The sequence below is a fragment of the Sturnus vulgaris genome, chromosome 8 (genome assembly GCF_052056855.1).
Source record: "Sturnus vulgaris isolate bStuVul1 chromosome 8, bStuVul1.hap1, whole genome shotgun sequence".
NCBI classification, from domain to species: Eukaryota; Metazoa; Chordata; class Aves; order Passeriformes; family Sturnidae; genus Sturnus; species Sturnus vulgaris.
This window is the reverse complement of record NC_142250.1, coordinates 19,613,218-19,630,258: the sequence shown is the minus strand read 5'-3', so window position 1 is coordinate 19,630,258 and position 17,041 is coordinate 19,613,218. Positions and strand designations below refer to the sequence as shown.

Below are 17,041 nucleotides of genomic sequence, written 5' to 3'. Positions count from 1 at the left end.
GTGAGGCTCAAAGAAGCCTTTGGTCTGTCTGTACTGGCCTTTGGATTCCCAGCTTTGGTATTTCCTACAGCCCTATTTACCACCCTTAGTATCAGGACACAGTGCTGCAACAGCCAGAAGAACAAAATTATGTAGTATCATGACAGTTATCATCATTTGTGTGCTCCAAATTCAACTCTGGCAGCTCACAAATGGAAATTTGATGTTAAAGTATGGATATGTTTTTCCATTTTAAGCCTCAAACAATGCCTAGAAGAAAACATCTCAGAATAAACCAGGTAAATGATACACTGCCTAAGAGTAATCTGTAATTAGCTACCAAACCCACTCAGCACAGTTCCTTGGCCAGGAGAAATCTCTAAAGCCTCTGCTCTGAATTCCATGTGAATTAGTAGTGTTAGACTGTAATGGCAATGACAAAAGTATTGATCATAGAGGGGCAGTGCAATTCAGGACCAAGCTGTACTCTTATTCACCCAATCGTAGTGTTAGAGGGTATGGCTCTGAGAAAGGTTCTTGCCTTCCAAGAGAGGAAAAAAAGAGACATTGGCAAGAACTTTTTTTCTTTGCTTTATCTTTCCTGTTTATTAAATAGAATTTTATGCCTTCTATAAGAAACTGTTCAAATAATGCCCATACCCAGGACTGTATCCTGACAGGAGACTTATCTTGCCCCCAGGGTTTTGCTTGCCTCTGAATAAACCTACATAATATTTTATTCCCCTTTGTCTTTTAAATTGGAAAACAGCACCTCTTTCTTTCAGCTACCTTCAAACAAAGCATTATTTGATACATTGCTGTAATCCTCTACATTTCAGTCCTGACAGTGCTAAATTTTCTCTGGTAGATATGTCAGTTCTTATGTTACTGTAGCACAGGGGCCAGTACCACTCTATCTAGAAAATGCACACAAAGACAGAATAGTCTCACCACCACAGTGATGGCTCCTGGGGATTCAGAGCACCTAAACTCTGCCAGCAGATTAACTGCATGACTTTGGGCACACCACTAAGTCCCTTACCTTGTAGTAAAGGTAACAACACAGATCATGAAGCTATAGCAAGGCACACAGGACGAGGATGCTCCTTTCAGGTCAGCCCAAGGTGATCTCTGGAGTAAAGCTACTGCATGTTGAACAGGTCCCTGGGCTACACAGACACTATGAGGTTTCTACCTTCTGCATCCCTTCTCTTCCTCCCCTCCCTCCCACACCATTACTCTGAGGGCTAATAACTCCCTTCTAATGAGATACCAGAGATTTACCTCGGATGCCTCTGAAGATGTAGAAGCAGCACTTGAGGAAAGGATTTGTCTTCCCATTCCCAGCTTTGGTCCGTTCTTCCTGGTAGGGAAGTGAATCCCCAACCTCTTCAAAATTATCATAGGGATTCTCCAGCATAGACTTGGGGTTGTAAATGGTTTGAATTTTCAGGGAGGTGGAGGGAGAGCCATTGTAAGCAGGATTGTCCCAAGCTTTCTTTCCCACTGTCTCCAGTTCATGGACCTCTGATACTTTAAAGTGGCTCTCAGCTCTGTTGTTTAGGTGAGACAAACTCATGACTACTCCTTGCCAGCAGAAGTACTTTCTAACTGGAATTGTGACGATTTGCTGCCCAGGCTGGAACTAAAGGTTAGCAAGGATAATCAATGCCAAGCAGCTTGTCTGCCTCAGCAGCCAGGAGAGGGCACACCAGCAGCGCCCCACAGAGAGTGAGCATCCTCTCTCTCTTTTATATCAGCTCAGCTGGTGACACCGATCAGAGGGGTGGCACTACCCGTTGTCAGGAAACACCGTCAGCCCTGTTATCCCAGTCGCCCTGGGAACACCGACAAGTCCAGGAGGAGCCTTCTCTGCTTCTCACCGGCATTAACAGACCGAGATGCCGTCGTGAGGAGGCTGCCAAGAGCCGGCCCCAGCGGGTGAGGAGTGGCCGGACCCCTCGGGTGCTGCAGCCCAGGTCAGCTCCAGGGGGGATCCCGAGAGAGAGCCCTGGGAGAGGGAGGGACAGCAGCCTTGGCTCGGGGCTGGGGGCTCACACTTTCAGTGACGGGCCAAAGAGCAGGAGCATCCTTTCTCTTCCTCGGCTGGTTGTAAGAGCAGGGGTGAAACACGGGAGTAAATGTAGCAGTCGTTTTGGAAACCAGGGGGTGGAATCTGCTTTCACAGTATTTCCACAAGCCCTGCAGTGCCTGCCAGCCCTGAGGCAAGCCTGATTGAAAAGAAACCCAAGCAACCAAACAAAAAACCCACCAAAAAACAAAACAAAAACCAAGCAACCCACAAAACACACCAAAATAACAAACAGGCAAAACTGGCAATAATAGTGGCTGGGAGTTGCCTGCATCCACCTTGCCACTGGCCACCAGCAAGTAGTTGTGCCAGGCGCCACAGGTCCTGTGGCTGCACCCTGAGTGGTCCCAGAGCTTAGCCTTGGGACAACACACTGTCTTGGTGATGGACTGCAAAAGAATGTGTAGCCTGAGCCTTGTCCTTCCTCAGGTCTGAAAACAGAATTCAGAACAGGTGCCTCTCCATGGGTACTGAGGGTTGCTACTTTTCTGGCATTACCCAAGGAAGCAACATGACTCTCACTCCTGTAGGACCAAGTAAGGATGTTTTCTTTGGACTCTAACGTTCATATAGGTGATGTTGCCAATCCAGCAGGGATATGCAGAGATGTCCCCTAAGATCGTGGCACTAAGCAGCTGCTTGAACAACAGTGAGACAAGGGCACTAAGAGGGTAGCCTTAGTGGCTGGAAAGTCACTGGAGGTCTGGATTGGATCCTTTGACTGAATTTGGTATTATTAGGGCCTGTTGTGTTTTATTACTCCTTAGCAAGATGAAAGCAGTGGCATGGAATCATCGTGTTCAACAGATGGGAAGCATTTGCAGAGCTCCCAAGCAGCAACGATACTAAGGAATGAGGCCCCAGTGAAAGGCCACATCCAGAGGCAGACATCCAGTTGCACTCCTGGGACCATAGGGCAGATAGCCCTGCCCATGCACAAGTAGCATTACTTAGGTGCAGAGCTGCTGCTTTGGGGGAACATGGGGTTTTTTTTCACAGTGCAGCTCTTGCTGCCTGTGGCACAGCACCACCACACATCCCATCCCATCTTTCATGACCCAGGTATAGTGCAGATCTGCTGTCTCAGTGGCTGGGGCACAGAGCAGGTGGGTGAAAGAAGCAGAGTTGTCCTGTATTGAAAGATCAAGTCACCCACCTAGCCCAGAATACAGGTCATGTCTGTGTCACCTGATTTTGAAGAGCCTAACACAAGGCAGAACAAAGAGCACTCTGTAATTAAGGAAACACATGCAACGCTTTACAGGCAGCATGAGGTGACTCAATTTATGCGGGTCTAGAGAGCTCCTTTTCAGCCAGTAAACTTGAATGATGTGAGACATATCAGCTGCGGGAGAATATGATCCAGACTTCAGGACCTCATAGATCACTCTGCTCTGCCCTACGTGGTGTTTGATGTAAGCCCATGTGGAGCAGCAGTATTTCCTGGCTAAGGAACAGTGTATGTCTGGTAGCATCTGTGAGAACTTACCTAACATCTCTTTTCCTTACAGTGCCTTGGGCCTTATTTGCCAAACTTTCATTCTTGTAAAAACCAGCCAACAGAATTTCTCTTCTCCATTCTTCTTTTTCCTTTTTTTGTTGAGATCCATTTTTCAGCAGGCCTAGATGAACCCTTTCAGAGATACCCATGGAAGACTGTTTCTAAAACCAGAAACCACTATCACAGTGGGATTCAGCATGTTATGGTAAAACAAAGTACCATAGTCACAGAAGTTTTTCTATCAGTATGCTAAGCCACAGACCTTTAAACAAAATCTCACACACTTTCTTTGTGTAAAGAGAGCACCAAAGAGTTAATAAATTCTCCACCCCCCCGCCCAAAAAAAAAAAAAAAAAAAAAAAGGCACTACCAAACATTGAATTAGAACTACCAAAGCATTTCAATTTCATGGTTAGAAGAAAGTCCTATAACTTTCTGGGACTGAAGGTGACTCTGCTCACCAGACCCAAGAGGACAGGCTCTCCAGGAGCTCACCAGCCACTGCTGAAGCAGCCCTGGCAGGAACATTTTCACCAGCTAGAGGTGATGCTGGGACACCAGATACAGACCAACTTTCTATGCTGAATAGAGCTGGTAGAGGACCAGGACAGAAGTCCAGCTCTATAACAGAATCAGTTTTGGCACAGATTTTTAACGATACTTTTAGTTTTCTTCCAGGAGCTTAATCATCATCGCTGAGTTTTAAAGTTTTACAGATGCCTCGTTCTTGAGAAATCTTGGATATAAGTTTAGCAGTGCACATATTCTATAGTCACTCTTCACTGCAACTAAAACAAAAAAAGAAAGAGACACAACCATGCATAAATAATTCTATAGCCAAGTTCCTGTTTTCTTACTTAGGGTGCTATGTTAATTCTCTTGGCAATAATCCACTTTCAGCAGGTTCTCATCAACACAAGCGTTTGGTTCCCACTTCCAGGGAACATAAACAGAGCTAGAGATAGTTGTTATCTCTATGGATTGCATTAGGAATAGAGAAAGGGAAAGTGGTGGTGACAGCACTAATCAACTGTTAAACGTCAGAAATGAAAAAACAGACTTTCAAGTACAGTGTTGAGTAAACTGTTTATGACACATTTTGAAAATTTTCCCAGCATAGTGTATTAAAGTTCATATGTTTTCATTAAAATGAAATTTTAATTTAAATGAAGTCTTCTCACCGATCTCTTTTTTTGCATCAAAAAGGTGGATTTTATCTACACTGAAATAATACCATTCCTATGCTAGTTATGTTGAGAGATTAAGGAATCCAACCACCTCATGAGAGACCTGATGAGGAACCGGCACAAAAGGTGCTTTCTGCAGACCAAGATGTAAGAAATGTTTCAGTAATCAACCCTACATGTCTCCAACCTGTCAAGGTAGATCTGGCTGAGGTGAAGAGAGAGTGAAGGACATTTTAGCTAAGGATAGATTGAAATTGACCTATAAAAACTTGTTACCATGATGTTCAACTTAGCAATAAGTTTTCATAAACATCTGTACAAAGACATATCTACTAACACTTATTAATTTCCTAACACATTGGAGAGCTCTCTTACATTCATGTACCCGTGCAGTGGCCTTCAGTGGGGACACTGGCTGGCCGCAAATTCACAGGGACTCTGCACGTGCAACTCCACCTGAGCAGAAAGAAGCAGGTATAGGATGAAGTTATCAGGTAGGTCCTTTACAAGATAATGTTGATTTTCCCTCTTTTTAAAATATAGAACTAAATTTTCTTGATCTCTAAATACAGTTTTGATTACGAAGAAGCTTTACTGTCACTCTGCATGGTGTTGTTTTCTTAAGGCTTCATTGTGATACATGCAGCCGTGCAGATCCATGTGTGGGCATGTTAACACAAATACACACATGCAGCAAACACACTCTGTGCTCCTAGGAACTGTCTGGGCCAACTGGCATTGCTGGGTGAAAGTCTGTCTTTGACACACCGTGGGCAGGGATGAATACCCAGGTGAGAACCACACCTAAAAATCCAGAAGCACCTGAGGAGGACCAGCTTCAAAACAAAAGGTATTTCCTCCTGTGCTATGAAACCAGCTCTTGGGTGGCAACCAAACCACAGTTTACTCCCAGAGGTGACCCACACTTGTCACAAGTCAGGGAGCTTCCATCGAGGGGCTTAAGGAGTCACTTCTCATAGGCTGGGCTACTGTCAGCGACAGGGTGCTTGGATACAGGCTGCTCCTTCGACCCACATTTATCACAGCCAACAAGAAGAGGGGACACACAGGCTGTGTCCCATGGCATATCACAAGCAAACACCTGCACTGTCCCTACAAAGACAAAGCAGGATTCAGACCAAAGATTTCTTCCTCAATCCAGCTATCTGCCAGATGCAAGAGAGTCTCTGTATAAGACCCCTGAGAACACAGCAGCCTGCAAGCTTGTGTTGAATAAGTGTGATGAGAAAAAGGAATGTGATCCCTCTTGGTTTTTGGGGAATGTTGCACTAATATACGGGGGTAAAAAATAGCAGGATGCATCAGATGTGAGAGATGAGATTGTAGTTTCCATCAGCTTTGTTAACAGAAGCAAGCATGATGGAGAATTACAGTGCTACATCCAGCGTTCTGATGGAATAGCATAATTCATATAATAGGAGACTAGTAAAAGAAGGTCTCTGTTATAGAATTGTTTCCCTCCTCCAGAACTTGCGTGCCTGCTGGTGTTCCCACTTTTAGATGCACCAGCACTTTTTAATGCATTTGATCTCTGAAGCATAAGTAATGCCTGTGAGTTTTTTTCTGTTTATTCACAGTAAAACTTGCATTGAAATATTGCTTGGTTTCATTAGCTATTATTTATACTTCAGTGCTTTTCATCTACCCCCCCAGTTACATATTTACGAGTTTAGCAAAGCACTTAAACTCACTATTGTGACCACCACTGCCAGGTTTGCTGGGCAGTTCTTAGCATATGGCTACAAACTGGCACAGGGCTGCCCTGTTCGGGAAGCTCACTTGGAGCAGCATTGATCTTTTCTGCTTTTGTGGAGGAATCGCAGGAGGAGGTTCAAATCTCTCAGCGGTGGCAGTCCAGCCCACCCCTCTGGGTGAAATTCTTCAGCCGAACCCCGTGGGATGCTCCAAGGAGGCCCCCACTTCTCCCCAGCCGATGGGCCGGGCCGGGCCGAACCGAACCGTGCCCGCTGCCTCCGCCTGCGCCGCCCGGCCCCGGCCGCCAGGTGGCAGCGGCGCTCCGCCCCTTCGGGCTCATCCCGGACACGGCCCCGGCTCGCTCCCTCATCCCGGACACGGCCCCGGCTCGCTCCCTCATCCCGGACACGGTGGCCGCTGCTGAGCGCTGGTCCCAGCGGGTGTCTCCCCAGTGTGGCGATGGCCACACGCACCGACCACCGCTGGCCTGGTGCCACAGGGCCCCAGGGCAGCGCAGCCCCAGGACTCGCCCGTCTTGTGCCCTCCGCGCAGCTGGGCCTCCCCATCTTGTGCCCTCCGTGGTCCCCCTTACTGCACTGCTCCCTCCCCTCCTCAGGGGCTCTTCTGCCTGAAGCTACATTCCCCCACAGCCACAAGCACTGGAAATCCCAATCGCACCAGAATTCACCTTCCATACCACATTGGGCTTGTCCTTTATCAGGCTCAGTCAATTACTGCCTGTCACCCCGGTTAACAAATACAGGCAGAGCCAGCACAGCCTCAACAAGACCCAGCCTGTCCTTGCCAGGACAGAGCCACAACAATATGCTACAGCCAGGAGCAAGGCGGCCAGGCTTCTTTAAATGCTCAGCAGAGCACTCAGCCATCAACCAATCCCACCTGAGGACCAGTGAAGGTGTTTGGGATGAAGGAAGTACAATTCATTCCACCTGGAAAACTTTTTCTGGCTGGTTACTGATCCTTGCATATCATGCACAAGCTACAGCAGAAGTGGCAGATATGGTATGGAGGACATACAATGGCCATCTGCTCAGAGTTGCCAGGTGCTTTGCAGTTTAATTATTGCATGTTGACTTTAGGAATATTTCCACCTCTCAGGGCCTCTGGCAAGAGCAGACAAGGCAGATGTCCCATGGAGAATAATTTAGGGAAAATCCAAAGGGTGGGGCTAGGGGTATAAAACTGGATCAGCAGTTCAAACTTAAATCCTCAGCACTGGTTAACTGTCATGTAACTCATTCCTGGACAGGGAACTCACCCTGCCTGTTCCTGTCATGCCTGGAGCAAACTTTAGCAATGAGAGATACTGAAATCAGGGTCATCCAGGACAAAACATCAGGCATCTCTGATACCTGCTGCAGGAGTATCCCTCTCCCCCTTCTTCAGCAGCTGTCAGCAGTTGACATTTTGGTATTGTTTTTCTCATAGTCTATGGCTAAGTCTTCACGTTAACACATGCTGAAGAGGAGATAACCTCTTTCCAGGGATGAAAGAAATGTTTGGGATACATCCAGTAGCACCAGAAGCAGGGCAGGGTCCTTGCATCTGAAGGCCTGGCACCTCCTGAGATCCAGCTGTGAGCCCCAGGGAGGAAATGCAAAAGAAGGAATCCTGACATCTTTGGAAACCAAGGCAGGAGCCCTCTGGACACTAAAGAGCTGCTCTAGTTTTACCTCAGCACATCCTGAGCTCACTCCACTGTTCTTTTGGGGGCAGGTGCTGGCCAAGTCCTGGCTGGAGACCAGAGAGGCAGATTCCTCAGGAGCTGCAAATTATTCACCACATTTCTATTTTTGTTCACTGTTTCTCTGTAACCAAATCATTGTTTAGATGGCAGTCATTTTTCTACAGTGCAATTATATCCATTCAACCTGCACAGTCCCATGCTGTACATTACTTATTTTTCTCTACTTATTCCTCACCATGTAATTCCAAATAATCCATTAAGTTTATGTTTTATAGGTAGGAAGACAAGATGGGAAAGGTTTAGGTGGCCATTTGAACACTCAGAGTCTGTCATCAGTTTTGGGATTAGGTGCTGCATGTGCTCGATATTAAGGGATGATCCAATCACCTGATTGAGCCAGTTTTTTAAGGATATACTTGAGTGATTGAGAAAGAGGAGGTGAAGAAGTTGAGGCCAAACCAATCTCTGGCAACATCGTGTGTTTGCACACCAGTTAGTTTCTATCTGTGTTCCAGTGCTTTCCAGACTCATTCTGTCTATATGCATTCAGGTGTGTTAGGTGGGATCCTGGAGTACCTGTGGGGTGCTCTCAGCATATCTCAGAAGCTGTGATCAGATAGAGACAACATTGTGGAGGAGACATTGCAGTCCCTTGGTAGTGGTTTGAGGGGTGCCATCCTGACAGGCATTTATCCCCCAAAGCTGTACAGTTGACTATCACACATGAAACCAAAACTTTGCTGTTGCAGGACAGGCAGCAAAGGATTCTGCCTGGATTCTCCCTGTGTGATATTTTTGCTGTTCAGGGAGGCTCTTCAAGTTTTAGGGTTGCTAATCTTAACATCAAATCCTATTTCAGAGCCCTATTCCCAACGCACCACAGAGTCAGCAGGCTATTTAAAAAGCAAAATGGCACAGTAGACAAAGAAAACCCTCAGACCTTGGGTGTCCCCAGTGCCAAGCAGAACCAGACAGTCTCCCAGACTCCCTGTGTCTATCATAGGGGACTATTTATACACCTACACTTTGCTCTGCTTGTAGTGTGGCATTGTGAGCAGATGCTCCACTGTTGCCCCCAGACTCTTATCTGCTATCTCACCAAGTTACTCTCCAGTGCAGGTTCAGATAGTTGACTTGTCACCTCACACTAGACCTTTGTACTTGTCTAGTGAATTGCATCCTATTATTTAGTTCAGTCCATGTATCCCATTTGCCAAGATCTTACTGGAAATCTAAGCAGGGTGACCTCCAACATATTTTCTACTATTCATAGTCCAGTACAGTCTACAGAAGGAAGAAGTTTGGTCTGTCTTTCTTCACGTGTATCAGGAGGGAAATTAAAAGTAGCTGTACTCCAGCTATGGATCCCAGAGTTGTTCCAGGAACCCTCAGACCAAAAGTGGGAGCTCCTAGCCCACTTTCCCAACACCTTCACAACTATCTTCATCTAGGTAAAATTAGCAGGATAAGAACAGTTGTGATAATGTCATATAACTCTATACCAAAAGCCATAAAATTCTGCTACCTCACCCTTACCTTACTTTATTTTCTCAAAGAATCAGGAATAAAATCACCTGGCATTATCAATTAGAGAAAGTTGAAGTAATTTCTGTGCCAACATTAGTTGTTCTCAGAGTTTATTCCTGAATCCTCTGTAAACATGATCCTCTCAAACAGAGCTTGGACAAAGGAAAACACACACCTCCCAAAACACACCAAATGCCTGCTGTGTGAATGTGTGAATGTGTGAATGCGTGTGGTGGTCAGTCATCTGCTCACCTGTCCAGTGACACGAGGACCAGACTTTGTAAGAAGAAGTTTGTAGACTGACAATTTGAATGAGACTGCTGTGCTAGTACAATCACAAGACTTTAGAGACAAAATGAGGATGCTTTAAAAAGGTAACAGAAGTAGCTAAGAGCAGATGATATCAGTATCCCCTCAGTGTTACCTGCTCAGGATTTCTTTTGCACTTGCAACAGAACTTTCCCCCTATTAACGCTCCAAACACAAACACTAGGTTAACGTGGGACATTTTTACCCAGAAAATTAACAGGAACCCAGAAGTCTGCAGCCCTTTACTTTAAGTGAGAAGGTAGACATGGAAAGGCAAGAGTATTTTCAGCTCCATTCTTTAGAGGAGACAGGATAGACAAGTTCTTTAAAGACCTGAAAAGGCAGCAATTCCAGGCAGGCAGGTAAGGGAACAAGCAAGGAAACCTAAAAATGTTCCTGGCCAGAAACATAACAGCTTGTAGGACATTTCTCCTTAAGCACTCAAAATGTCCTTTACTGGGCCAGCCATGCATACTGCTGCAGCCCATACACCATAATGGGGAGGCACTCGGCTCAGGGGGGAATCCTGAAGGATTTTCAGTTGCAAATGGACTTAGACAAAGACAGGAGCACCATCCTTGTAGCAAAAAATATCCCTAAACCAATAAAATGTTGCTGACAATATACAGCCCTTCACTGGGATAAGCAGAGACCGAAAAGAAAAAAAAACAAAGCTGGCTTCTGGCGTAGTACAAAGCTCTCTGCTCTAGTCCTGTTCTCCAAGAGGAAAGAAAACATTCACTTTAAAAGCAACTGAGGTATGGATGTAGACAAAGTCAGAAGCAGCAGACAGGGAGAAGCACATCTAATCTTTGAGGTTTTTGGCTGTGTGCCATTGATAAGCCTAAAGAGTAGGAATCATTGGGCTGAGGGTACAGCAAGTTTCTCCTTTGTCCTTCCTGCTTCTCATCCCAGCAGCACGTATGCATTCTCAGGGCAACCCCACCAGTGTCTCCCTGTCAGGGTATGCCTGCTTCTCCTAACAGTAGTCTATCAGAAACATCTCCAGGATAAAAATGAATATCTGAGATTCAGCCAGCAAGTACGTAAGGGAGATGTCTCTCCAATCTTTAGACCCCAGGTTATTTTTAATTCAATAAACTCTATTTGTTCTCCTAAATGTTGGGGCAGTCATCAAATGGTCAGGCTGCTGTTGCAGCAAGGAGACAGGGTAGAAAGCAATGATGCAGAGCACGCACACAAACAGGATAAACAGTGGCATGGGACACTGTGCTCTGCCCAAGAGGCAGCTGCAAACTGACCTTGGATGTGCCCTCACCATTCCCCTGTGCTGCAGTTTCCCCATGTGCTGACTATGTGGCAATGTGTCCCCAGGGCTCACGCTTACAGCCACGCAGCATCACCTTTCTCCCGTACAGGTGGAGATCCACCTGCAGACACAGCGGGTGTCGTGGATGTGTTAGCTGCGTCTAAGCCAGGGCGTGGGACACCGTGGCAATGCCCATGTCACCTAAGCTGGGTCAGAAGACCTGTCACCACGAAGGTGGCATTTCTGCAGATCCCTGCTCAGCACTCCATGGTGCTGGCAGCAGGCGATGGGGTACCGGGGAGGACGGTCGCAGCCTGGAGAGACGGGCAGGACATGTAGGATGCACATGTGGAAAAGAAGGCACGGAAGGCCCGGAGGAGGAGAAAGGCCAGCTGAGATGAGCAGAGCACGCTGCAGCCCAAAGAAGGGAGGCTGCAGGAGCGCAGAGGTGCCGCTGTCCAGCGAGGGTGGGGATGGGCGCTCGGCATGCGGCTCCTTGGCACCTGGCCTGCCACATCTGATGTGGGTAGGACACCAGAGAGCACCAGTGCTGAAGAGAGGGTGGCTACACAAAGACCACTGTGTTCCTCTGGTCCCCATCCCTTTCTCCCCCTCCTCTCCCAATTTATTTACCCGAGTTCAAAAGACAGCCTCACAGTCCCGAGGGGCTGGCTGAAGTGGCCAAGGGGTGGGCTGTGAGGTCATCTTCAATGAGGGCAAAAATCCAGTATCAACAATGCTGCCCATTGTATGGCCCTGTTTAGACAATACCGGCTGGGTTCTTGCTGCTGGCAGCCCGAGGACTGGGAGAAAGCCTGTTTGGGGTAACAGGAGGGGAGGAGGGTGGCCAGGGTGTCTGGCATTGAGTCAGACTGAAAGGGATGGAGCAAAGTGCAGAGATAAGCACCCTATCCCAATCATCAGCATGTTATCAGCCTAATTCTTGGTGCTGATAAGATTATCTTGGCACTTATTCTCTCATCAGTGACAGGGAATTTAGCCATCCTGGTCATAGCCTGGAGCCATGGCCATCACCCCAGTTACGTTTGCATTTCCTTCTAACCCTGGCAATAAGACACCTGTGATTTCAGACGCTTTATTGACTACCTTTAATTTCACATTTCCCACTTAGCAGCAGCAGGGTGGCAAGGTAGGCATCAGCTTCTTCCAGCCCTTGCCCTTCCAAAGGCAGTTGGGAGAGTGGCCATTGCTATTCTTCTGGGTGCTCCCAGCTGAGGAGCCCAGGTAATCCATACTGAGCTTAGCCATGCTTGAAGAGTGAGGATAGAGCGGGGGATCTTCAGGAATTTGTGGGAGCCATTGAATTTATAGAGAACAGATGATGTCTTAATGTGTGTGTGGTGGGGGGAACATGATAGAAAGCAAGCAAGTGAATGCTGCCAGTTCTTGTAAACATAAATAGCACTTTTGGTAAATGCCATGATACCAGGCTCCTCAAGTCACTTTGTCTGGAGCCAGGTGACTAAACAATTCTTAGCTTTCCCTTTCAAATATGAAAGCCATTTACTACCTCTCCTAGACAAGGCAGAGTGTGTGAAAATATAACACAGGATCATCAGCTTCCAAAAGAAAGCATGGGGAGAAAACAATATCAAACAAATGTGGTGGTCCCATGAGCTGTCATTTGATCCCTGGCACCTGAACTGCTGGAACAGACAACCCCAAAAGATCAGCAGGTGCCATAATCTTTCGAGTAGCTGTTAATTCTGAATTCATGTAATCTGAGCCAGGTCTTGTCCCAACTCATTCTGTAGCCACGGTCCCCTACCCTATTTCTCTGCAACACATACCTGTGCCCAAAAGTCAACTTGTCAAAACCAGAGACACCTAAGAGACCACTGGCAGCAGTGGTGAATGACAGCAGTGTTCATCTGCTCTGCAGAGTGGGCTGGACCCCTTTGAAGAGCAGATTCTTTATGAGGGTAAGGAGGAGAGAAAGCATTGGTGAAAGGACAGAAAGCCACCCCAGCATTGCTATTTGAATGAAAGACCCATGGCATTATTCTCCTACCTCTAGAAAAAGCTCTAAAGCTGGAATTGCTTCATACTTCTTCAGGAAATCAATGCAAGAGATGCAGAAAATAATCCTAGGAAAGTTTTTGCAAGTCTTTATTTTTGGCATAGGGTTCATTTCTTCCCCCAGTTTTCAGCTTATTCCCTCATTACTTGAGTCTCCTCTTCTTGTTTCAACTTCCAGCTGTGAAATAGAAGATAAAGTGGGAGACAGGGAATGTTGTTAAAGAAGATAAATAAACAACATTTAACAAACCTTGCAAAGCCCCTTGCAGCAAGCTTTTTTGTTTCAACAGTTTTGGAGGGGGTAACCGAGGAGATCCAATAAAATTTCCAAGATGTCAACACCAGATGAAATCCCCTTGCAAAACTTACTGCTAAATGAAAAAGCATTTTTTATTTTTAGGGGAGAATAGGAGAGAACGTGTTATGGTAAAAGAACCTTACCTTAGCTTTGATGCTTTTATCTGCATTCTGGTACTGTGTTAGCAAAACCAGGGTGGGTTAGTGCATCTCAGGAGAGGAATGTGACAGTTCTTTCTCTTAAGGTGTCTGCTCACTGATACTGTCTTGTGGTAAATCTCACTGCTAGCTTGTGCCTCGTTTTCCCCAGCCTTGATGAAAAACTGTGTGACCCTCTGACAACAAGAATTCTGCAAGAATTTTTCACTAGCCCAGTGGCTCAGCTGAGTTGTGAATCTGTGAGGAGGTCTTAGGAAGGTGGAAACAGCCTTACATTAGACCATGTATTTCTAAAGAAATCCGGTGCTGAAGTTCATGGCTTGTGCTGCCCATGACACAGCTCTGCTCATTGCTGCTCTGCACCGTGGCCCTGGCATTGCATCAACTCTTTTATGAAAGACTATGACCCCAGGCAGCAGTCACCAGATGCAGAAAAATTGGATCAGTTTCCTGAGGACGATGGCTGAAGCTAAATCTTCGTGTAGCAGAGCTGGTGTACACCACAAGCAATGTAATTCTGCTGAATGCTCAGCTGGGAAGTTCTCCCTAGAAGGAGGGAAAAGCCCATCTGGAGAGTGGGAAATACCCGATTTAAGCTCTGTTGCTGTGTTTATATAGACATTTCTGTTTTCCCACGTGGGCTGCCCAGTGATCCTTTTGTCTTTTGCTGCCTTTGAGCAGCAGAGCTGAGACACAAGTCTGCAGCTGGGACTCAGATGGGCAGGGCTGGGTGGTGGGGCCGGGGCTGTGCAGGGTGCAGGCCACTGGCATGGCCAGCAGCTCTCCACAGGAGGCAGCCTGGCTGGCAGAGCATGGCCAAGCCTTTAGCCCACATAGTGCCAAGAAGCCTTTCGACAGCAAGGCCAGATCTGCTGCAATCCAAACATTGGAAAAGCAAACCATGCTGCACACTCTCCACTTCCTCACCAAGGTGTCAGTGTCTGAACCTCGTGGCCACATTCAGGAGCATTAACCTGTTTCAAAGGCAATGCAAATGGCAGCTGGAGAAGTTGGCCAAGCTGTGCAGGGCGTTTCTTGGGACTGTCCTTGGCACAGAAGACTTGAAACCTGCCAGCTGAGCACAGCCCCAATGATGGTCAAGATCCATCTCTTCCTCTATGCAATTAAAAAAAAAAAAAAAAAAGTGATGGTTACCCCCCCCAGACTAACAGGGGAATATGCAGAAAACTTACTCCCGTTGTGAGGGAGCAGCCAAATGTGTTATTAATTTTAGATAGCAATTAATTTAATTTTAGCTGCACTCCATGTCTAAGGAAAGAAAGCCATGGAAAGGGAAAGGTCTCTGGTGGGTTTGAGTATCTGCAAAACTGCAAACCTTGAATTCCTCACTGTCACCCACTGGTAGCAATTCCAGGTCTGCTCCTGGTTCATGACATTGAGATTACTATGAGCTGGAGATTACCTTTTTAAAATTATCAGGTACCCCTTCTTTTTAAAAAATCTATTTCTTTTCTGGTTTTCTTTTGGAAATAGCAAGAGTCAAGTTTCCTTAGAGTAGTTTTTAGCTCAATTTTCAGCACTCACATAGAAAATAGGTGCAATCTTTAATTTAAACATAATTTCTCCTCAGTGTTGTTAACCAAACGTTTAATGGACAGTCTTAAAAGAGACGGCTGAAAGTCCCTCGTGTGACTCGTGTTTGCTTTCACCATCCAGGAGCACCTTCTGATTTGGGCTCTCTGTTTAAATATTGTGTCTCAAAAGGTAGGCATGACTCAAGATCCTAATATCAGATTTAAACACATACTCCTCAGAGACCTCTTCATCCATCACAGTGAAATGAAAAAGCAGGGACATATTTTCTTTTTCCTTTGCTGGACACCTCTAAATCTGGAGGACAAACGGGCTACTGTTATTTTTCATTGCCACTTTTCCCTTCCAATGATTACAATGCAACTCACTTTTGACAGCTGTCACTGAATAAGCCACGATATATCTAAGCAGGATCAGCCCAGGGATGGACTCTGCAAGATCTTGGTTGTCTGTCTTCACCTCGTGTGGTCAGCTCCATCACTGCAGGAGAGCTCCAGACAGGATATATGTCAAAGGATATGGGCACATTTTTAGCTTTTCACATTCCTGCTCCACTCCCAAAATGACTCATGTGTCAGCAGGGGACAGAAACGGAACACGGGACAAACTATTGAGTAGGGGAAGGAGCTACAAGAGGTCCTGGCCAAGGCGATGGCATTAGGGTACCCTAAGCCTTGGTGCTAAATTATTGAGGGTGCCTGGCACAGTGACCACACGGTGGAGTTAGGAGAGCTGCCTCCGGGCTCTGTCACCGAAAAGGTTTGATTTGTAAGGGCCCTGCTTTTCACTTTTAATGGTGAAGATCTCTGTGGCATAGAGTTTGAATTTCGGACAGAGCTTGGACTTTGGACAGAGGCCGGATATTGCTAGCATTACTGGCTAGCGAGGAGGTTGTTATGGAAAATAGCTGATAGAAAACTGATCTACTACTTTTTCCTTCCATCCTCTGCTGAAGGCACTGTTTTCTGGGGACAGCAGACAGGATTCTTTTTAAAACCTTGCAACCAACAGTTTCCAAACTATTTGTGCATATCGTGATGAACATCTACACAGACATACATGCTTATCTGGACACAAGTTGTGGAGTGCTTTTCTTTGCAGAAATGTATGATTTCTATACACGCATATACATGTAGAATGCTCCCCAGACAGATCCCCAGTACAGAGCAGATGTTTCACGCTGGATCCCCTTTTTCCCCCGCCGCAACCCACATCCAGCTGGGGACGGGGCGCGGGGCTCCCTGCCATCCCTCACCCCTCGGGAGCCCCTTATTTCGTGAGGGGCAGCCCTGGCGGCGGCGGAGGGGGCTCTCGGGGGTCCGCGGGGCTCTCGGGGGACCGCAGCAGCCCCGGCGGGCGCGGAGCGGGGCGCGCAGGGTGCGCGCCGCGGGGAGCGAACAGCAGATTGCGGGCAGCCAATGGCGAGGGCAAGCCGAGGTGGCACCAAATTTCCCTCAACCAATCAGCTCGCGAGGGGGAGGGAGTGGAGGAAAAAAAAAAAAAAAAAAAGGAAAGAAAAAAAAAAAGAAAAAAGCAGCCAGGCATCATGAGAGAGCCTGGCCCTCGTCATCCTCCTCTTCCTCAGCATCCTTCCTCCCTCCCGCCCCCCTGCCCGCTCCGCCCCGCCTCTCCCCCCGGCTACGCCGAGAGCCGAGCCCCCGCCTCGATTCGCCGCCCTCCGCGCTGACCCCGCGCATCCCAG

General features: G+C 47.0%; 1 protein-coding gene across 6 annotated transcripts in view; it reads right to left on the bottom strand.

The window, feature by feature from the left end:
- PKD2L1 (polycystin 2 like 1, transient receptor potential cation channel) overlaps positions 1-16,593 on the bottom strand; it is a 34,073-nt gene extending 17,480 nt beyond the window's left edge. The window contains exons 1-2 of one of the 6 annotated variants that reach the window (XM_088169053.1): positions 14,713-16,593; positions 13,322-14,331 (exon numbers count right to left, since the gene is read on the bottom strand). Coding sequence is in view for 1 of the 6 variants with exons in the window: in XM_014875301.2 (XP_014730787.2) it covers positions 1,264-1,558 (295 nt within the window). In the remaining 5 variants the exon portion in view is untranslated. Of the gene's footprint in view, positions 1-1,263; positions 1,919-13,321 lie in introns of those variants that run through there. The other 5 variants (XM_088169054.1, XM_088169052.1, XM_088169055.1 and 2 more) reach the window with 5 other exon arrangements.
- Positions 16,594-17,041: the final 448 nt, after the last annotated feature.